At 33.3% G+C, this 23541-nt stretch overlaps 2 protein-coding genes across 2 annotated transcripts; both read right to left on the bottom strand.

The window, feature by feature from the left end:
* LOC108661568 lies at positions 16562–17776 on the bottom strand. Its single transcript, XM_018119001.1, has one exon. It carries the CDS (start codon positions 17774–17776, stop codon positions 16562–16564), a length of 1215 nt encoding a protein of 404 aa, XP_017974490.1.
* Positions 17813–18790, bottom strand: LOC108661567. The gene is made up of 2 exons (XM_018119000.1): positions 18713–18790; positions 17813–18613 (listed from the first exon to the last, which is right to left on the bottom strand). Exons 1-2 carry the CDS (start codon positions 18788–18790, stop codon positions 17813–17815), a joined length of 879 nt encoding a protein of 292 aa, XP_017974489.1.

Below are 23541 nucleotides of genomic sequence, written 5' to 3'. Positions count from 1 at the left end.
AGGTTTACTATAGCCCTTAGGTTTACTCTCTTAGACATCATCACCTACTCGTGGGAACTGCCCATGCCACCAGATGAATCGGGGCTTTAGGTCCCTCTTTTTACCTACTCGTGGGAACTGGCCACGCCACCAAATGAATCGGGGCTTCAAGTCCCACTTTTTACATACTCGTGGGAACTACCCACGCCACCAAATATAAATCGGGGCTTCAAGTCCCCCTTTACCTACTCATGGGAACTACCCACGCCACCAAATATAAATCGGGGCTTCAAGTCCCCTTTTACCTACTCGTGGGAACTACCCGCGCCACCAAATATAAATCGAGGCTTCAAGTCCCCCTTTTAAAATCACATATCATTAATCGACAATTACAACTTTGTGCACAAAGACCACACTTGACCTGGTGTGGTAACAGGTTTTACCTAGAGTATCTCAATCACGTTAAAATAAAATCATTGCAATTTAATGCATTAGCAAAACATCATAGTTTGTAAACAATATAACCACAAATCAATGTTGTGCATATTTTATCTCAAAACATAGTATATTTACCAAATCAGCATGCTAATTGAAATAAGTAATTATCAACAACTTCTATGAATCAAACAAAGGCCATTGGCCTAAACATATCACAAACTTGCAAGGTATGATTTTGAAGTAAAAGCCAGTCAAAGGTTTGTTTCCCCATATTTAAAAACATGTAGATATATATTTATATATATTTTAAAGAAAAGTGGATTTAAAATCCTTATCACAAGCACGAACAACCTAAGGCTTTCTACCAACTCATGCTGTCCAAAATTTGATCAACTATTAAATATGACAAATATATATTATATTATAGGGACATAATTTTGAAATTTAGCACCCACTCACCTCACAATAGCGGGACGCTAGTTCGTTACTATTTCTTGCGTGTACTTAGCTATCTTATTTTATTTTTTTCCATGTTGTCGGCGTTTCTTTTTTCTTTCTTCTTTTTCTTCTTTTTCTTTTTTCTTCCCTCTTCTTCTTCTCCTCTGTCGTTACTTCTTCTTTCCTTTTTTTTTTCTTTCTCTTTTTTCTTCCTTTTCTTTCTTCTCATCGTCGCTGCTCATTCTCTCCTCTTTCTTCTTTTTCTTTCTCTTCTCTCTTCCCTCTGTTTCTTCTCCCAAGTCGTCGTGCTCCCTCTCTCTTTCTTTTTCCTCTCTCCTTTCTCTCCCTCGGGCTGCCCACTCTCTTACTTCTCTTTTCTCTTTTCTTTCTTTTTCTCTTTCTCTTTCTTTTTTTTCTCTCCTTTCTCTCCCTCGAGCAGCCCACTCTCTTCCTTTTCTTTCCTTTTCTCTTTTTTCTTCTCTTTCTCTTTTTTTTTTCTTTTTTGGCAGGTTGACTTTTTTTCTTCTCTCTCCTTTCTCCCTTTCTTTTTTGGCCGGCCCTCTTTTTTTTTTCTTCTCTTTTCTTCTTTCTTTTTTTATGAGTGGGGCATCACAGTCTCCCCCACTTAAAATAAATTCGTCCTCGAATTACATCAACATAGAGACACTTAATAGTACATTTAACTTTGAAACAAATATGGATATTCTACTCGCATTTCCTCTTCTGGTTCCCAAGTTGCCTCCTCTACCGAGTGGTTTTGCCATACTACTTTCACTAAGGCGATGTCCTTAGAGCAAAGCGTATTCTTGGTACTTCAACCCATCTTCCAGCAGTATTGTATCATGTTGTATCACATGTAAAGGGTTTTGAATATATTTTCTAATCATGGATAAATGAAACACTGAATTAACCCCTTCAAAGTCCGATGGTAATGCTAATCGATAAGCAACAGTTCCTACGCGTTTTAGTATGTCAAATGAGCTCATATATCGAGGACTGAGTTTGCCTTTCTTGCCAAATCTTTGTACTCTTTTAAATGGTGACACTTTTAGAAACACATGATCACCTACTTTGAACTCAAGGGGCCTGCGTCTGTTGTCGGCATACGACTTTGGTCTACTTTGAGCGGCCAACATTCGTTCTCGAATTATTTGTACTCCTTCCACTGCTGCTTGTACCATCTTCGTCCTCAATAATTTCCATTCTCTAACTTCCAACCACCCAATGGGTGACCTACACTTCCACCCATATAGTGCCTCAAACAGTGCCATCTTGATACTTGCCTGGTAACTATTATTGTATGCCAATTCTGCCAAAGGTAGGTATAAGTTCCAAAAAACTCCAAAATTCAACACGATTGCTCTTAACATATCTTCCAATATTTGGATAGTGCACTCAGACTAACCGTCTATCTGAGGCTGATATGTTGTACTAAAGTTCAGTCGGGTCCCTAATTCATCTTGCAACCTCCTCCAAAATATACTAGTAAATTGTGGTCCCATGTCGGACACAATGGTCACCGATACGCCATGAAGTCTAACAATTTCATTAATATAAATTTGAGCGTATTGTGTCGTTCCAAACTTTGTCTTGATCAGGGAAAAATATGCAGACTTAGTCAACCGATCTACAATTACCCATATGGAATCATATCCTCCTTTGACTCGAGGTAAGCCTGCCACGAAGTCCATTCCGATATGTTCCCATTTCCATTCAGGTATCGGTAACGGTTGTGATAATCCTGAAGGTCTTTGATGCTCTTCCTAACTTTTTGAGTATATTAGAATGTCATCAATAAAGACGACCACAAATCTATCTAGGTATGCTCGGAACACCCTATTCATCAAATCCATGAAAGCAGCATGGGCATTCGTCAATCCAAAAGACATCACCAAAAATTCATAATATCCATACCTTGTACGGAATGCGGTTTTGGGTATATCCTCTTCCCTTATCCTTAATTGATGATATCCAGACCTTAAATCAATCTTCAAAAAGCATTGAGCCCCTTGCAGCTGATCAAACAAATCATCCATTCTTGGAAGTGGATATTTATTTTTTTAATCGTAACTTTATTAAGCTGCCGATAATCTATACATAGCTTAAGACTACCATTTTTCTTCTTTACGAACAGCACTAGCGCTCCCCAAGGTGACACACTCGGGCGAATAAAGCCCTTGTTAATTAAATCTTGTAGTTGTTCCCTTAACTCCTTTAACTCTACCGAGAGCATTCGGTATAGAAGCATCAATATTGGTTACGTTTCTAGAATCAAATCGATACAAAATTCGATTTCCCTTTAGGGAGGTAATCCGGGCAGTTCTTTTGGAAACACATCTTCAAATTCATTTACTACAAGTGTAGTTGCTAAATTTCTTTCTTCACTCTATACTTCTTTAGTAATTGTAGCCATCATGCTATCAACCAAATGGCTACTGTGACCATAAATAACAAATGATGGCTCTCCAGGAAATTTAAACTTCACCAACTTACGATAACAATCTACATTAGCGTAGCAAGATGCCAGCCAATCCATTCCCAGTATCACGTCAAATCCCAGGGTTGTCATTAACATTAAATCCACCCCAATTTCCCTATCTTTAATCTGGACCCCACAAGAACGAAACACATACTCCGCAACATATGATTCTTCCAACGGGGTGGTTACTGCTAAAGGTTCACCCATATATTCATAGTGTTTGCCTAATTTAGGCATGAAATTTGAAGACACAAAAGAATGGGTGGATCCTAGGTCAAATAAAACTGATGCTTCGTAACCACAAATGAAAAGATTACATGTTACCACTGCATTCGAGACATGAGCATCCTGTGGTGTCAAAGCAAACACTCTAGCTTGTCCCCCTCCAAAAGCCCCTTGTTGAGTTGGCTTTGCCGATCTACCTTGTGACGAGAAAGCTACCCTTTTTCCTTTATCCTTTTTTACATTTCTAGTTAGTACGGTAGTAAAATTGAGTCGTATTGAGCCACGAGCCATCTACTAGTTATGTCTATAGGTAGGACAATCCCTCTTCACATGACCAATTCCCCCACACTCATAGCAGAATGCCGTCATCTGGTTACATGACCCTGTATGAATCTGACCATAAAAAGTGTAAAAATGACCCCACTGACCACTTTGTCTAGGATTTGTATTAGTCATCCCACTGCTCATAGCTCGTCTGTAATTAATCCCACTAAAATCACTACTACATGGGGGACTACGAAACTGAAAATTTCTTCTTTAACTCGATGGACTAGAGAATGTTGACCCTCTAAGTAAGTTACCATTCCTTCGACCTTGTTGGCAGCTATATTAACATATTTACCCCTACTAGGGTCTCTGTATCTAGAAGATCCTTCACCTCGATTTCTTTTACTCCTCTCTCTTTCCACTCCAACCTCTGTATGTCCTGCCTTGATTTTTCTAGCGGCATCAACTACCTCAAGATAGGATGTAAATCTCTGAGAGACTAGAATTTTGTATATTGGCCTATGTAACCCCTTAATGAACCTCTTAATCCTCTCCCTTTCAGTCTAAACCAGATACAGGGCATACCTCAACAACTGAGTAAACTGGACATCATAATCTGACACTATCATCTCAAGCGCCCGCATTAAAGTTTCAAACTCCTGTGCCTTAGCATCTCTCACGCTTTCAGGTAGAAATCTGTCCATGAAAGCTTGTGTGAATTCTTCCCAAGTAAGTGGAGCAAAACCAAGTGGTCTACAGCGCTTGAGTGTAGCGAACCATATTTGTGCTACCTTTGTCAATCTAAAGCCTATCAACTCAACTGCCCTGCGACTAGAACAACCCAATGCAGTATAGATTTTGTCCATCTTATCTAAAAATACTTGTGGGTCCTCTGTTGATTTAGCACTTGAAAAGGAGGGAGGTTTCAATTTCAAAAAATCACCTAGTGTCACCATGACATTCCCCCGATCTATTTCATCATAAGGTTGATAATCCAAATCTTTAAAACTAGAACCCATTGTATCATTTGGTTGGTACACTCCCTGTCCCCTAAACTCTATAAACTCTTGGTTTAACCATTGCAATCCAGCCGCTATCTCCTCCAAGGTAGCAGTGGGTACCTCAAGATAATCACTTCCCGTATCCCCAAAACTGGTACCAGCTCTCCTCTCACTAAAACTTTGATTGCTTTGAGGCTTGATGATTGACCTCTAAGTCCACCTCTCCCACTGCTTCTAGAGAAAGATGCACGTGGTCCCTCCGTAGCGTCATTTGAGGCATTAAACCCTCTAATTCCTCTTGAGGTGGCTCACGTCCTAAGCTGCATCTCAGTACCTAGACAATAACAAACACCCCTCAAATAACTATTAAAAATTTTAATAAAGGTGGCTTACTAAGATTAGGGAGTTCGTGTAGCCTACTATCCATAATCCATGCTGCAGTCATGAACTATGGATAAGACTCTACACTACCCCTGACACTCCGCTGACAACACAAGAAATATTAGGACTTTTCTAAACCTAGGGCTCTGATACCAATATTGTAACGACCCTTTCCTTGGTCATTATCGACGTCCGAGACTTTCACAGAATTTTCACTAAGTCCCGAACAAGCCTCATTCAAAACTTTTGCTAGATTCATTAAATACATATAATCACGTATGTAAGCGAATATATAACATTAAACTATTATCTACTCCATTCAAAATAATAACAATTCACATTTATGAGTTGACAACATTTTTTTTTTCAACATCTAGTAAATTTCGTGCTGATATGACACTAAACAGCGGAGCGAATCAGAGCGGGGCTAGGAGCACTAGCTAGAGAACTTTTAGGTCATTGACGGGCTATTAAACTTGGCTAGGCCACGATCTGTGATTATACGTGGCAAGGCCACGGGTTGTTATACATGGTTAGGCTACAAGTTGATATACATGGTTGCGACCACATGATTTCTCCGATGTCGACCGACATCGTCAAGACTGCCATGGATGTGGGAATATGTGGTGGATGCTTGTGTATAAGCATTGACATGGCTTGATTTTACAGGAACGTGTGTGCTTATGTTAGTTTGATTTTGAGTAAAGGGCATTAAATGATTTCGACAGTAGAAATCTTTTAACTGCATGAATTTTAATATATTACTTGAAATGGTTATTTTGCATTACAATTCTTTGGTATATATGTAAAGCACAAGTGTTCCATTTGAATTTAAATTGTTTATATATTCATATGTTTTTAATACTCAAATTTTCTATCTCTGGCTTGTTTCCCATCTACGTCCTGCTCATGGAGCAGATGATCATTGAGTTTGTGAGACTCAACCCCTTATATTCCCCTTTTTGCAAATAAATGATCAGCTAACGTGTATCGCCTTAGTACATTTTGACTTGTTACGACGTAGCTAATGGCATCTCTTGGACTTCCACTTCGAGTCACTTCGATGCATGAAGGTCATGTTTGTGTAGGATGGTCGATTATATAAAAAAATAGTTTATCAGAATTGTATCACCGAACAACCTTGATGCCGTGTATCAGATTCTAAGTGTGATGTTTGAATGCATTTTGAAATTTGTTAGCTTTGGATATCGATATCTAATTGCTGATTTTAATTAAAGCTAATTATTCAGTTTAAGTAAATGATCATATTTTATAAAAGCCGGCAAAATTTTAATAGTCGTTAGAAGGCAGAACGTTATAAGGAAATTCTATTCTTTTAATATACGTATTAAAGTGTCCGATTTAGTTAACAAGAATCTTAACTAAGACTTGTTTGGGATTTGGCGAGTTCTCCCACAAGTCTCATACTCCGGTAACAATCGAGAAGAGGGTCGTTATAGATACCATGTAAAGTTTTTAACAAAGAAAAACTTGATATAAAAAATACAAAGAAAACAAGTAGTGAGAGATGAAGAACTAGTAAAGAGAAAAAGATATTTCTTTGCTATTGTTTCAGGATTTAATACAACTGAATAATAAAAACAAAAAAAAAAGGAAATGAGGCACATAACGTCTTCTGTTTGTTGTTTAGTACCTTATTTAGCTAATTGCAAAGTAACATGAGTCCTATACTAAGGAACAAAACATAAAATAAAGTGGCTTGTTGTCAAGTCACATATAGTAAGCCATAAGTCTTCTTCTTTTAATTTGAATTCCGCTTGGTGCCAATTGAAACCTCAAAATTGATTCCAACTTCAACATGCTGATTCATGAACACTTCAAACTTTGTTACAATTAATATATGAAACTATAACATAAGCTATATAAAATTTTCTCTTCTGTATTACATAAGCTAAGTGTAAAAGGTAGACATTTTTCTTGCATGCATTGGCTGCATGCTCTGATAAAAACATTGAGGCAAGAAACTGATAACAACCAAAATGACAAAGATTAGGCATGTGCATGAGGGTTTCCATGGTCTTCACTACAAGTCTCAACTTCAACATTCTTCCTTGAGACTTATTTTGAAGACTCTAGCTTTATTCTTAACTCTTCAAACATTTTCTTGCGAAGGCCTTAGGTAATATATCAATTGATTGGTGATCAGAATAGCAATATTCCACATGAATTTCACCAGTTTTCTCAACACCTTTGATAACATGAAACTTTACATTAATATGCTTAATTCTACCATAATATAAAAGATTCTTTGTGATTTCTATGGTGGATTTATTATCAACATAAATCTTAATAGGTGTGAGTTGAGGATGCTTGAGATTAAGCAAAACCTACCTTAACCATATGGCTTGATTAGTAATTGTTGCAGTTGCTATATACCCAGCTTCAACTAAAGATTGAGCCATAACATCCTGTTCCTAAAATTCCAACTAAAGACACCATTACCTAATGAGAATACATAACCTAATGTGCTTTTAGAGTCATCAATAAAGCTTGCCTAGTCACTAAATATCCAACAAGCTTGACAATGTCTTGGTGCTTATAGTAAATTCTTAAGAATTTAAAAAAATGGTGTCGTGGAAAGCAAGTATATTCTCATGTTTAATTTCATTTAATATATTTATAATGAAAGTACATTTTATTGAGATATTAAAATACATTTGTATAAAGAGTCATACATAGGAGACATGTATTTTAATTGAATCTAGAAATTGTTCACAACATATAATAAAGCTGGTCACTTTATTATGTTAAGGCTACAATGTCCACATTACTTCCATTGAAACGAATGTGATTCACTTGAAAGGAATGATGAGTTTCAAATCATTGAAATGGTTACCTCAAGTAATGACACTATAACATGAACTGGAATCATGTGAGAATCAAATTTAAGTTTAATCGTTACTGAAATCTTGATCTCCCACTTATGCATTTGCTTATAGTAAAACCAAAATCATAATGGATAGTGGACTCGTGTTTAATCTCCTTATAATCTTTGATAGACCATGAGCATGATCATCATAAAGCATTGATCTAGACTCCGTATGTTGGGATTCTAATTGAGGTGAACATCCGAAAACATATATCCACATAGTGGAGTTCATAGCATTAACATCACTTTTAGCGATTTTAGGAATATTGGCGATTAATCTAGACTCAATGGATTGATGAATTAGCTACTCATCACATCTTGATACTCAAAAATTAGATCTAGAGTATTGAATCACTAATTGGATGAAATCTATGACTAGGGAAAAAAATTGACATAAAAGGTAAAACAGTAATTTCACCTTTTGTCATTGATGGTTATGAGGGTTCACAATATAAGGTTTGTAATTGGACAACTAATAATTAATATCAAGAATTGAATCATTTCGTGTGATTATAGTTAATCCAAGAGTGCAACCATGAGTCTATGGTAGAGTGATTTCATGGTTGATAAGATTGAATTATCTTAATGAGATTAAGAATAATTATAAGTTTATTGGAGCTTGAAATATCTATTTCCAAATATATTTCCCACTTAGTTTAATAGAATTCAACTTGTTTGAGTTAGAATGCATGTTTTATTTGATTAATTAAATTATGTGTAAAAATGGCAGCTTTTACACGTTTTGTCTTAATTTAGACAGGAAAACATGTTTTGTCTTAATTTAGACAAGAAAACATGCTTGTCTTAATTTAAGGCAAGAAAAATATGTTTTGTCTTAATCTAGAAAAGAAAACTTGTTTGTCTCAATTTAGACAAGATAACATGTTTTGTCTTAATTAAAAACAAGAGTTGTCTTAAATTAAGATTATGCTAAGAAGATTCTTGCAAAATGAATCTTGACATCCATGTTGATAAAAAAAAGACACCATGTTTGACTAGCACTCTTTTTTTATTATTAATTCTTTTTAAATAAGGATGGATAATAATAAAACAAGAGTTATTATTCAACAATGAGTTTTATTTTATCAAGAGCTCTAACTGATAATTAAATAATTAAATAATTTATTCTTTTATTTTAATTTTGATAATTATGGAGCAAGTTTGATGCTTCCATAACTCTAAATGGATGGTCAAGAATGATTCAAAGTTTTTTTATTTTAATTAGACCTTTGAGGCAAAAGTTTTAATAAAAAGAGAAGAGATTGAATAAAAAGAAAGGTTTGTATCTTTCTTGAAAAAGTTTTAGTCATCACTTCTCTCCTCCTCCTAACTTTATTGCACCTCTCTTCTTGTCTTCCATTTTTGGCTGATTTCTTGAAAGAAAAATAGCCATTAATTTTTAGGAAGAAAAAAGAGACAAAATCGGTTGCCATCTTATAGTTTAGCATTCCACACCTTATCCACTCAAAGTTCAAGTTGAAAGCATTCTTGAAGAATAAGTGGTAAGCTTATTTCGTTGAGAAATCAATCATTGGTGTGGTGGGATCTGTAAATAAGAATCTCGAAATAAAAGGTACGTTTATCTTACTTTAATAGATTCTTATTTTTTAGGATATGATTATGTTACTTACAATAAAAATGATGTTTTTTTTTATTTCTATAATTGGATTGTTTACTTCCTTTATAAAAGAAATTTTTTGAAATCTATGCTTTACACAAACACATCAATCCACTTAGATCCAACTCCAACAATTGATATCAAAGCAAGGATTATTGCAAGTTTTGTTTCTTATATCTATTATGCATTGTAGGCACCTTTGCACATATTTAACTATCTTAATGTAATCAATGTATGGTTGTAAGTTACGATGTATGATTAAAGGTTTTTGCCACATTAATTGTCCTACAAAATTTTACTTATAACATTTTTCTTTTGGCTATGTAATAGGAATGGTGCCCTGTCATTGTCATGTTTCCTTCTTGATTTTGTTTGATTTTTCCTTAGATTTTTGTAACTAGGAAAAGCCATGTAATTTTAATATCTCTTGATGTATTTGGTGCATCCAAGGAGAAAGACTATGAAAGCCAAAACAAACAAGGAAAACTAGGTAATATTTGCTCTCTTTATTTTTTATGACTCTAAATATATTTTTTAAGAAAAAGAAGTTTTCTTATATCAATGTTTTTGAAGGAAAAGAGTTTTTCTTACATTCAATTGTGGTTTTATGAAGAATATTTTTCAGCTATTAAAACATTTTCTTAATTAAAAAAAAGGTTTAGGCATGCTGTTGGGTAGCATAGCCCCTTGCAGCCCCTTACCGTATGTTGTTCAATAGCACACAACACTTGTGTTCTACTGGCATGGAATATCCCATGCAGGTTGCTACGGGTGTGCGACCCACCCTTAGGCCATTGGGCGACAACTCATAGGTTGGGGTGAGCCCCCTCCAATTTTTTTAATAATAAATAATTTTTTTTCACAAAAATATTTTTGAAAATTTTTGAAAATTTATTTTTTCAATTTTTGAAAAATTAATTTATTTTGGCCTTGGATTGAAAATTATTTTATTTTGGTATTAATTACTGAGATTAATTAATTGGACAAATAAAATTATTTTCTCAAATTGGGTTAAAATTAAAATTGAAATTGGAGATTTTTAAATAGTTATAAAATTCAAAAGAGTACCAAATGGATGTGATCCAAGCAACGGAAGCAAGCAAGATTGAAGAGAATTACAAGTTGTAATTTTTTATAATTTTTCTAGGATGGATATTAACATGTCTTATGATTATGTATCTGTATGAATAATAAAAGATATTATTTGTGTGTTTGAAATCATGTCATCTAGAATTAAGGTGCCAACCTCTCTTAAGGAATGCCATGCATACATTATGTATTTAGTTTAAAAAGATTTTTATGCTATGAGATACATAATGAATATAGGAAAATAAATCGCATCTAGACAAGATAATAATATGGATTTAGTTATATACTAAAAATGTTTAGTTGGAAACATAACCAAGCCCATAATTTGACTTAGGATATTCTAAATATGCATCTGAAAAATTCGACAAAAAGTCAATCAAAACCCTAAGTATAAAAAATTGAGTGGGAAAGGATGCTAGGAATCTTAGAGTCTAAGGTCTCCATTGTTGGCCCTTTGGCATGTGAAACATGTCACTCCCTACAAGCGGACATGAATCTAGATCATGAAGAATTGGGTCTCTAAAAAGATAAAGCCTTTTAAGTGGATTATAGGGTGAGACCTCCCATAGAGGCTCACTAAGTAAAGAGCTTAAAAGAATGAAACAATGGTTGTTACACTCAATATGAATTTACTATTAACTTGCCTTTGATAACTATGTTAATAAACTTCGTGGACCTAATGAAGGTGCTCCTTAACCATGTTAACTAGGAAAATACTAGGTAACATAGTTAAGTGGAAGGATTCCAGTTTGCCTGGTAGTAAATTCTCATGAACCAGGTCAATTAATTTCTCACAAAAAGGTCAATGATCGTTGAACTAATAATACAATTTAAAGGGGTTTATATATTATTGTCACAGCCCAAATCTTGAGCCATAACCGATGCATGGGCCCAATGGGCATAGCCCACTATGCCCAAGCAAGCCTTTTTATGCAACCTCGATCATCATTCCCAACCATCATTTCTAAAACCACATATTGTAATTCTTTACTAGAAATATTTCAGTAATATTTTATAGTGACCCAATACTTATAATTTTATTATGTCAAAATAATGTCACCCGTTTGCCAACTCATAGTGGCATCAATAATCAAATATACATATTTGACTTATAACATGGATCCTAGCGGATTACATTACATATACACGTTCACCGGTAACAGACTCTTGACCGTCAGCGGAGTGACCGTGGGTGAAGGTACAAGTACTGAGATGCCATAGTACCTACCAAAAAGCCAAGCATACGTGGACAACTCAATCTAGGTCCCAACTGCCTCTAAATCTGAAAACATGAAGTTTAAAAACGTGAGTATAAAACTCAGTGAGTGAACATAAGAAGGGAACAAGCAATCGATAAAGAGAACTTGGAAATCATGATGCACTTGTTTCAAAAACAATGCAATTGATTTAATTTCTTACTAAAAACCCCTCATAATGATTTGGTGCAAACCTTGCAACAGAGGAACAGCATAATCTAACAGTGCTCTATTTGCTTCAGAAACCAGATTAATGGCATTATTGCCATTATTAATGTTATCCTCAGCCATTGTCTGATTTAAAGCTGCAACTTGCGAAATCTCCCTTCGACATCTTCTGAAAGTTCTTTCTATCTTAGGATCAAAAGGAACAAGATTCAAGTTGTCTCTTCTTTGCATACAATGACCAAAGATATCTGCAAGAAAACACAATCTAAAATTTGAAGTAAGACTAAATTGCTTGGTATTAGTATTAGTAATAACTCTAGAAACAATTCCCCGAAAACGACGCCAAAAACTTGTCAGTTAAAATCCTACTACGCAAGTATACGTATCAAATAAATAGTATATTAGCAAGCAGAGTATCGATCCCATAGGGAATTCATCTAAAACTTCACTAAGTACTAAAATTAGAACAATTTAATATTATCCAAACAATCAAAATTAATTAATTAGCTAAAATTAATTAAACAAAATTTATAATAAAAAGAAAAATCCAAGCAAAAATGTAATTGGGTAAAAATCAAATCAAACAAGTCTAGGATTACAATATCCCTCACACTTCATCTAAATCTTACCTCTCTTTCTTAACCTATTTCAATGGGTTGAATTGCTAACCTAGAGTCCTCAATTATTTATAAGAGTCTCCCGACTCATCTTATAAAAATATCTATTTTAACCAAAACACTATATTCCTATGTGAATTGAAATTAAAACAGACTCATTAAGTTCAGGCTCTAATCTGACTTATATGGCCTATAAGTATATCTCTATCCTATACGCAAATCAATTAATATGATCATATGCTATCTCAATTTTAGTCTACTCTACACTCCCTTTCCCAAGTTTGTTAAGGTTCCTAGATCAATTTAATTAGTGGCCAAGCAATTAAAAGCATTAAGAACAAATTGGAATAAACAATTTGAAACCCATTAAAGATAAGTAAGAAAAAATTAAAAATTTAGACTACATGTGAGTTCAATTGCAATACAAGAAAAAGAAAACTAGCCACTCATGATTGCAAAAACAAATAACATTATAATAAATTCAACCATTGAAAGTAACAAGAAAATTAAAAGCCAAGGAAGAAAATAAAATAATAATTACCGTCTTGATATCCAAGTTTGAGCCTCAACTTCTAGCTTCTTGAATCTCTCAAAAGTTGGTTCTCTAATGTTGTTAAACATATCCTATTTATGCTAATAAACTTAACCTAAAGTTCCTTAAGTTGACCTAGGGTTTAATTGGGCTTAAAAGTGTAATAAGAGGCCTAAAAATCAATTATCAGTCTTTACAAATTTCCATTCCCGGCACAGTACTTCTAGTTATTTTCCGATGCAATTTTCTCTATCTTCGATGTAGAACTGGGCAAAGTGCTCTTCATGAAAGTTGTAGCTCTGTCTCTTAGCTTTCTAATGGTCTAATAATCGGATCATTTTGAGTTCTATAACTCGTGACATGGCCAAAATACTAAAGCATATGCAAGCAGATTCTGAGTCTTTCAACACCTTACTTTTCAAAATTAAGCTCAATCACTTTTAATCTTACAAAAAATATAAAAACTAATAAATAATAACCAAATTAAAAGGAATAACATAAAATTAAAATATCTCACTTAAAAATTAAAAAATAACTAAAAATAAGAAAATTATAATTGAAAATCGAGGACTTAGCTAATATTTAATAACAAAATGAGAATAAAATAATTCTATAACATAGAATTATCACACCCCCAAACTTAAGATTTTGCTAGTCCTAGAGCAAAAGAAAATCACAAAGAAAACTAAACATAAAAATCCTTAAACGAGAGATAGAAATACCAAATCATGATTTCTCAATTTTTCCTCAGAAATTAACTCCAATTCCAACCTAAGGTGACATACAGCTAATCCTTAAATTCAAACATCAATTCAAGTGAAAACTAGATCNATTCCAACCTAAGGTAACATACAGCTAATCCTTAAATTCATGCATCAATTCAAGTGAAAACTAAGATCCCATAAGTTTTCTTTTCATCTCTCTCTCCACTAATGTAGATTAACACTTATTCAAGGATCAATAGGCCTTTATCAAGCTTGTAATGTAAGGCTAGGGTCAAGGTATGATAAAGGATATATTTAGGCTCAAATTAACCCTAAGCACTTAATCAATCTAAATCATATAAAGAGCTCAAACTTTTTTTTTATATAGCACCCCTAAACTTGAAATAAACTTTCCTTTGTACCACACATTTTATTTCTTTTCTTTTTTTTTTCAACCCTCAAACTTATTTTTTACAATTATAAACTAGGGGTCATTTTGCTAACAACCATCACTTTTTTTTTCTTTTTTTTTTTCACTTTTCTCCCTTAATTTATCTTTAAGCTTAAACCATTCCTTAGAAAAATTAAAATACTTAGAGGGTGAAAGGTTCAAATTGTTGGATTTAAATAGAAAGGCCAAGGCTAACATAATTGTGTAATTACAAGGAAAAGGTAGATTAGGCTCAAAAAGGGTGACTAAGGATAAATATAACAAGGTAGGCTCAAAAAGGCTCAAACGATCCAAAGATGGCCTAAATCACTTCCTATCCTAAATGTTATCTAAGATTTCGCCTCGAGAGAGAATTAAACAAATTCTAGAATTCTTGACTTCACTATACTTTTTCATCAACATAAAATTTCTCTAAATCACACAAAAATTCTACGTAAAAGAGTATAGTGCTCAAATTATTGGAAGTCACATTCTAAAATAAAGCTAACACAAGAATATCACATAAAATTAAATCATAACTATCTGCTTCCCAAAATCTAAGAATCAAAAGATAATTAGAATATCATCCTAGGATTGGGACAATCATGAATGAGGTACAACTATCTCAATTTTTTTTTCTGAAACACAATAAAACATGCAACACATAAATAAATATGCAAGACATATCTTAAAATAAACTAACTAAAAAAATTAACTAACAAAATTCTAAGCCACTCCCCCAAACTTGGAATAAACATTGTCCTCAATGTGATAAAAGAAAAAGGATAAGAATACTCCCCTAACTCTGAAGCTACAGTCTATATGTCCTCCACATCGTCACCACCCATCATCTACTCTCAGCAACGAAGCATTCATCAATTATAGATGCAGCAAACAAAAAGTCCATGAATCCATTATATGGGTAACAAGAAATTGGCACTAATCTTCAAAATTTTCGACACTCTAAGCATTAATCATGAAGAAGTATGAAAAACCCATTAACAAACATGCACAATGGAATCATTCAAGTAGCAAAGATTATAAAATTTTCCATTAACACCAACCTCATCCTTTCTCTACACAAAATAATTGAAAACAAAGTGTTTGGAGGAGTACTTACCTTAAGAGTGCAGGATTTCAAATGAAAAATAAAAAAATAAAAACAAAATCCAAGTAGAAAGAAAATGCAAAAAGCTAAAGTGAAAAAGAGAAAACAGAAGAAGGCAAGAGATTGGCAGAAGGAGGAAGAATGGGAGTGGGGATGGTGGTTGAAAAAGAAGAAGAATGAATGAAGAAGAAAAAAAAATATGAGAGGGTTTTCAAACGGTTAGGGTTGTGCCCTAACCCAGAGGGCAACAACGTGCAAAATTTTTCACTCGAAGCATTACGCTTCAGGTTTGAGCTCTGTGGCTCTCAAGGTTCAATGCCGAGGCGCTCAACCATTCTGCCAATTTTTGCTTTGTTAGCACTACAACGTTCCCTTTGAGGGTCGCGGTGCTGAAACATTCTGTTTCAGTGACTTTTTTTGCTTCGTCTAGCGATGTGGCTCTCCCTTTGAGGACCATGGTGCTGAAACATTCTGTTTCATGTGCCTTGTTTACTTCTTCTCAAGGCCGTGGCACTCAAAATGAGTGTCGCGACGTTGATTTTTTTTTTTACCAATTATCTGCAAAATGAAACATAAAAAAAATTAATCAATCAAAAGAAATAAATTCTAACTAAACTAAAAAAAATTAAATAAAAGGAAGGCTAAAATAAGTAAAGTTTAGAAACTTGGGCTGCCTCCCAAGAAGCGCTCGTTTATAGTCACTAGCTTGACTAAAGCACCTCCATTTTCAGTTCTTCTTCCTTAAAATATGGTCTGAGGCTCATCTCATTAACCATGATTGTTCCCGTATCCTCACTATAAATCTCAATTATTCTACAAGGATAAGCCTTTATTACTTTGAAAGAACCCTACCATCTTTTTTTGCGTTTCCATGGAAAAAGCTTGAAGTACGATCTAGAAAGCATCATTACTTTTTGTCCAATCTCAAAAGGACAATAAAATCATGGTGGAGGATGCTCCGTTGCTGATTGCTTGGGTCTCACAAGCGGAGGTGGTGGCTTAAACTCAAAGATTGGTGCTTGCTCAATTGTTGGTGGAGAAATAGGTTCACCTTTTCCTTCATCAATTAACTCCACTCTATAGCAACAACTTGTAAAGCTAGGATTTTTATTTGCGTTGAAAATGTTAAACTCAACTTCCTCTTCTCCAAGTTTGAAAGTTATCTTGCCTTCCCTCACATCAATGATTGCGCTTGTAGTGGCCAAGAATGGCCGCCCCAAGATTAAAGGAATTTCTAGATCCTCTTCTATCTCAAGCACAATGAAGTCCATCGGAATGTAGAGATGCCCAACTTTAACCAATACATCGTCAATAATCCCAACAACGTATCTGATTGTTCTATTTGCTAATTGCAAAGAAACTGTGGTAGGTTGTATCTCGTTAAGTCCTAGATTCTTAGCAATTAACAAAGGCATGATTGAAACACCTGCACCCAAATCACATAAAGCTTTAGTAAATTTAAATCTACCAATAGTACAAGGTATAGAAAAACTCCCTGGATCTTTAAGTTTTGATGGAAGCTTGTTTTGAATTATTACACTGCACTCCTCAGTAAGTGCCACTATTTCAAAATCTTCCAGTTTCCTCTTCTTAGTTAAGATGTCTTTTAAGAATTTAACATAACTTGGCATGTTTTCCAAAGCTTCAGCAAAAGAGATGTTTATGTGGACCTTCTTGAAGACATTGAGGAATTTCTCAAACTGTTTATCAATCTTTTGCTTTTTCAACCTTTGTGGGAATGGTGGTGTAAGATAAGTTGCTTGAGAATCCCCTTGATTTTTAGCTTGCCCATTATCTGTCTTTTCCACTTCAACTTCTTTCTCAACAATTGCCTTGTCATCATCTACATGCTCCTTTGAAGATTCAATTGATTTTTCATTCACCCCTCCAACTTCTTTTCCACTCCAAAGTGTAACTGCATTACAATGTTCCCTACCTTTGGGATTTACTTGTGTATCACTTGGTAAGGCACATTGGGGTCTATTGTTCATGAAGTTTGCAAGCTGTCCCATTTGGGTTTCAAGATTTCTTAAGGATGCTCCAAAACTTTGAATTATAGCATCATTCTGTGATATATATTGCAAGAGAAGTTCTTCAACTTGGAACTTCTTTCCAAGAACTGGTGGTCTAACTTGTTGTTGAAAACCAGGAGGCATGATAGGTTTAGGGTTGAAAGGCCCTGCATTGTTGTTTCATGAAAAGTTGGGGTGGTTTCTCCAACCAGGATTATAAGTATTGGAGTATGGGTTATTCTGTTGTCTATTGAAGTTCCCCAAAAACTGGACTGATTCAAAATTGCATGGACATTGATCATATGAATGGCCATCTCCACACATCTCATAAAGTACTAATGAATTTTGAACTACATGAACTCCCAATGTGTCAATCTTCTTAGACAGTGCAACCATTTGCACAACTAAGTTGCCAATTGCATCAATTTCATAGGCTCCAATAACTTTTCTCGAACTCGACCTTTTTGAAGGCCATTGATAATTATTTAAAGCCATCTCTTCCAACAAATTATAAGCATTTGCAGCATTCTTACTCATCAATGCCCCACCAACAGCAACATCAATTGTGGTTTTAATTGATCCAGCCAACCCATTGTAGAATGTTTGAACTTGCAACCAATCAGGAATCCCATGATGTGGATATTTTCGTAGTAGTTCTTTAAATCTCCCCCAAGCTTCATACAAGGACTCACCATTAAATTGTGTGAATGAGGTGATTTCGTTCCTCAGCTTTGTAGTCTTTGTAGGTGAAAAGAACTTTGCGAGAAACTTTTGAGATAAGTCCTCCCATGTAGTGATAGACCCATTAGGTAGTGAATTAAGCCAGCTTTTTGCTTTATCCCTCATAGAGAACGGAAACAGTCTCAATCTAATAGCATCGTCAATTACACCATTGTATTTAAAGGTATCACAAATCTCCAGGAAATTTACCAAATGAGAATTAGAATCATCGTTGGGTAACCCACCGAACTGGACCGAACACTAGATCATCCGAATGTAAGCTAGTTTAATTTCAAAATTATTCATATTGATGGAAGATCTCATAATACTTTGGTGCAAACCTTGCAACAGAGAAACAACATAATCTCGTAGTGCTCTATTTGTTTCAGGAACCAGATTAATGGCATTATTGCCATTATTAATGTTATCCTCGGCCATTGTCTAATTTAAAGCTGCAACTTGCGAATTCTCCCTTCGACATCTTCTGAAAGTTCTTTCTATCTTAGGATCAAAAGGAACAAGATTCAAGTTGTCTCTTCTTTGCATACAATGACCAAAGATATCTGCAAGAAAACATTATCAAAATTAAAACAAGAAAAATAAAATTTGAAGTAAGACTAAATTGCTTGGTATTAGTATTAGTAATAAATCTAGAAACAATTCCTCAGCAATGGCGCCAAAAACTTGTCAGTTAAAATCCTACTACACAAGTATACGTATCAAATAGATAGTATATTAGCAAGCAGAGTATCGATCCCACAGGGAATTGATCTAAAACTTTACTAAGTACAAAAATTAGAACAATTTAATCTTATCCAAACAATCAAAATTAATTAATTAACTAAAACTAATTAAACAAAATTTATAATAAAAAGAAAAATCAAAGCAAAAATATAATTAGATAAAAATCAAATCAAACAAGTATAGGATTACAATATCCCTCACACTTCATCTAAATCTTACCTCTCTTTCTTAACCTATTTCAATGGGTTGAATTGCTAACTTCGAGTCCTCAATTATTTATAAGGGTCTTCCGACTCATCTTATAAAAATATCTATTTTAACTAAAACACTATATTCCTATGTGAATTGAAATTAAAATAGACTCATTAAGTTCAGGCTCTAATCTGGCTACATATGGCCTATAGGTATATCCATATCCTATACGCAAATCAATTAGTATGATCATATGCTATCCCAATTTTAGACTACTTTAAACTCCCTTTCCCAAGTTTGTTTAGGTTCCTAGATCAATTTAATTGGTGGCCAAGCAATTAAAAGCATTAAGAACAAATTGGAATAAACAATTCGAAACCCATTAAAGATAAGTAAGAAAAAAATTAAAAATTTAGACTACATGTGAGTTCAATTGCAATCCAAGAAAAAGAAAATTAGCCACTCATGATTGCAAAAATAAATAACATTATAATAAATTCAACCATTGAAAGTAACAAGAAAATTAAAAGCCAAGGAAGAAAATAAAATAATAATTGTCGTCTTGATCTCCAAGTTTCAGCCTCAACTTCTAGCTTCTTGAATCTCTCAAAAGTTTCTTTAATGTTGTTAAACATATCCTATTTATACTAATAAACTTAATCTAAAGTTCCTTAAGTTGACCTAGGCTTTAATTGGGCTTAAAAGTGTAATAAGAGGCCCAAAAATCAATTATCAGTCTTTACAAATTTCTATTCCAGGCACAGTACGTCCAGCCATTTTTCGATGCGATTTTCTCTATCTTCAATGTAGAACTGGGCAAAGTGATCTGCATGAAAGTTGTAGCTCTATCTCTTATCTTTTCAATGGTCTAAGAATTGCATCATTTTGAGTTCTTTATCTTGAGACATGGCCAAAATACTGAAGCATATGCAAGCAGATTCTTAGTCTTTCAATACTTTACTTTCCAAAATTAAGCCCAATCACTTTTAATCCTACAAAAAATATAAAAACTAATAAATAATAACCAAATTAAAAGGAATAACATAAAATTAAAATATCTCACTTAAAAATAAACTAATTATAAAAACAACTAAAAAAAAGAAAATTATAATTGAAAATCAAGGACTTAGCTAATATTTAATAACAAAATCAGAATAAAATAATTCTATAAAATAGAATTATCATCACCCACCTTATCTTCCTTTTGCAGATAAGTAACCAGCTCAAGTATATTGCTTAGCACATCAAGACTTGCTACAACGTAGGTAATGGCATCTCTTAGACTTCCACTCCGAGTCACTCTGCTACATAGGGGTCAAGCTGTGTAAAAGTGTTAGACTTATAAAAATTATTAGTCTATGGAAAATGTATTTGCTAAAACTTTAAGATTTTGTAACGAATACCACGTGTGATGTTGAAATTTCTTTGGAGTTTATTAAGTCTAGTTATTGGTATCTAGATGTTACTTCTTAAATACAGTTGTTTATTTGGTTTAAGTAAACAATAGTATTAATATTGCCAGTTGATTTTAATTATCCAGAAGCTCAACTAAGGCTTGTTCGGAATTTGTCAAGTTCACTTGCAAGTCTCAAACGTAGGTTACAATAGGAGAGAAGGTTATTATAGGTTTGGAGGCGACCAGATGCCTAAACAAGGTGTTTTTGGGTATGCCATGAAGCATGAAAAGGTGAATGAGTGGTCAAGAAAGGATTCATCACCTCAAGTGATATGAGGGGATGTATCTCAATTATTCTCAATTCTTGGTTAACTTGTATAAAGTCTTTGGCCAAAGCATGATGAATTTGAAGAAAGTTAGTTTCCTAAATTCATAAGGTTAGTCATGAATTATGAGAACTAACATGAAATGTTATAAGTAGGCACTGAGTCATGCTTTTATGACATATTCGAAATATTTAATAAAAGGACCGTATTGCACTAAGAGGCTTATCATTGAAGGGCTTTGTCAAATTCTTTAATTGACTCTCTAACATTTGAGTGGTCATGATGTATTGCTAGATGCCACTCATGATTTATAAATATAAATTAATTATCAAATTGATATTTGATTAGAATTCATATTTATTGCCAAAATGTTAAAAGCCTAATGGGTCAAAAATATTAAATGACATGACTGGGATTAAATAAGGATAATTAATTAAACTGGACTTAATTATAATAGACCAAAATGAAGTGAGAAATTAATTAAGTTCACATAGACTTAATTAAATTTAAATACAACTGTTGTATTTAAGGTTGGCTATATAAATATATTATATTAGCAAACAAAAACTCTAAGCCTCTAACTACTTCTCAACCGTTTCATAAAATAAGAAAAGAAAAATAGTTTTCTTTGTCTGACAAAAATAAGATTCAAGAAGAATTTTTGGCCTTTTTTTTTTAGAAACAAACCTTGCTAGCACAAGTAAAAATTCTACCTTTGAGAAGGTCATATTCGGTCACTATGTTGATTACTATTAAAGGCCAAACACTTGGATGACTAAAGATTTGACAATCTTAAAGGTGAAGAAGCAAAGATTTTGATTTAATTGGCTCTTGATTTCAATATCTAGAGCAAGGTATGTAACTCCTAAACTTATGGGTGTTCATAATTAATTTGAAAGTTACATGAAAAACACAAATATTGATCTTGTAGGATTCGGTTGTTTCTTTGATTAAATGATAATTTATTTTTTCGCTGAGCTATATTTTTAATTTCTTAATTATTTTCATGTTTGAGCATGAGGTCGAATCCCAGAAGAGGTATCAGAGCCTTTGTTTGATGTTTTTCATGTAATTTGCATGCTTGATTCTTGGTGATAATCAATAGAATTGATTTGCGTGTTGATTTGGTATATATCAATTTTAAAGGCTTTCTTTAAAATATGTTTTTCTATTTTAATTCAAATCTATACAGCATGTAATTAATTCATTAAAACATGTTTTAAAAGGTTTAAAATCATGTTTAGTTGAAGAATTAAGAATGGATTAAAAGGCTTGTGAAGCCAAGTTAAAATCGAATAATTTTGAGGTGTTTTGGGGACTAATTTGTCGATTATTTTTTTACAAACATTAGGTAAGTGTTATGAGCAGTTTTTAATTGTTAAAATTAGCTTTATCAAATTAAATTACTGCATGTTTTAGCTAAACTTGATTTAGTATGAAAAAAGTTCATAAAAATCATGTTTTCTAGTTTCAAAACAACAAAGATTCAATGCAGAAAATTTTGGGTAGCTATGATCGGTTTTGGTGGCTTAATTCTTCATGAATTTTGTGTTTAATTGTTAAACACACTTGCTGAAAATTTTCAGCAGCTTTTTCATGAGTTTGACCCATGATTTATAGTGTTTTAAGAGCACTTAAATACCATCTATTTTAATTTTGGGTGATTCAAAAAAAATAGGAAATTGTTTCCTACTTTAAAAGCAATTCCTAAAATTAAGGATAGAATTTTAATTTTGAGTGATTCATAAAAAATAGGAAATTGTTTCCTACTTTAAAAGAAATTCCTAAAATTAAAGATAGTATTTTAATTTGTGAAATTCCTAGGAAATAGTTTCCTACTTTAGAAGAAATTCCTAAAGTTATATGATAACATTGAACTTCCCTTAAAATTTTGGTTTGACTAGAAGTTTCCAAAATTTGTTAAGTCACCTTTTAGATAACTTGAACAAGATGCAATATAGGAAACTAATCCATGTTCTAAATGTTAGAAATTAAAATGTTCTCTTAGAAATATTTTAGGAAGTTTACCTAAAATAAAGAGATTTCAAAAATTAAAAGGAGTTTTAATTATGAAAAGAATTATAATGGAGAGTCTTAAAAAGGAAAGTTTTATTTCAATGAATTTTATTTAAGCAAAAGGAGTAAAATGTTTACCTTAAGTGTTTTGAAAATGGGAATTTCTTAAACACTAATTTGAAATAAAACAATACCAAATAATTTGAGTCTAGCACTTTAAGTGAATTAATTGATGCTTTTCTCAAATAACACATAAGATCACCAAGTGATATCGAGTTTGCATTTATTTCTATGCTTTTGATTGTGATTATAAAGCATGAGGATAATTATGAACTTAGACTTTAGAAGATTAGTTCATGGATGGTTAAATTTATTTCTCATGGTATTTATTTTAAAATAGGGTCTGCGCACTCTACCTTATCCCTATTTTCTCTAGGTTGTAAAATTATTTTCTCACCTAACTCCCCTTGAATGTAACTTGACGTTTCTTGATTATAAAATGTAATTAGTTACAT

Source organism: Theobroma cacao, chromosome 4 (assembly GCF_000208745.1).
Source record: "Theobroma cacao cultivar B97-61/B2 chromosome 4, Criollo_cocoa_genome_V2, whole genome shotgun sequence".
NCBI classification, from domain to species: Eukaryota; Viridiplantae; Streptophyta; class Magnoliopsida; order Malvales; family Malvaceae; genus Theobroma; species Theobroma cacao.
This window is presented reverse-complemented; position numbering and strand designations above follow the sequence as displayed.

Bases quoted from the DNA above. Each gene is read 5' to 3' on its own strand.
- LOC108661568 (XM_018119001.1), bottom strand. From the start codon at position 17,776: ATGCCTCCTGGTTTTCAACAACAAGTTAGACCACCAGTTCTTGGAAAG.
- LOC108661567 (XM_018119000.1), bottom strand. From the start codon at position 18,790: ATGGCCGAGGATAACATTAATAATGGCAATAATGCCATTAATCTGGTT. The intron at 18,614-18,712 runs GTTGTTTCTCTG...CGGATGATCTAG, and splicing joins ATAGAGCACTACGAGATTAT to TGTTCGGTCCAGTTCGGTGG.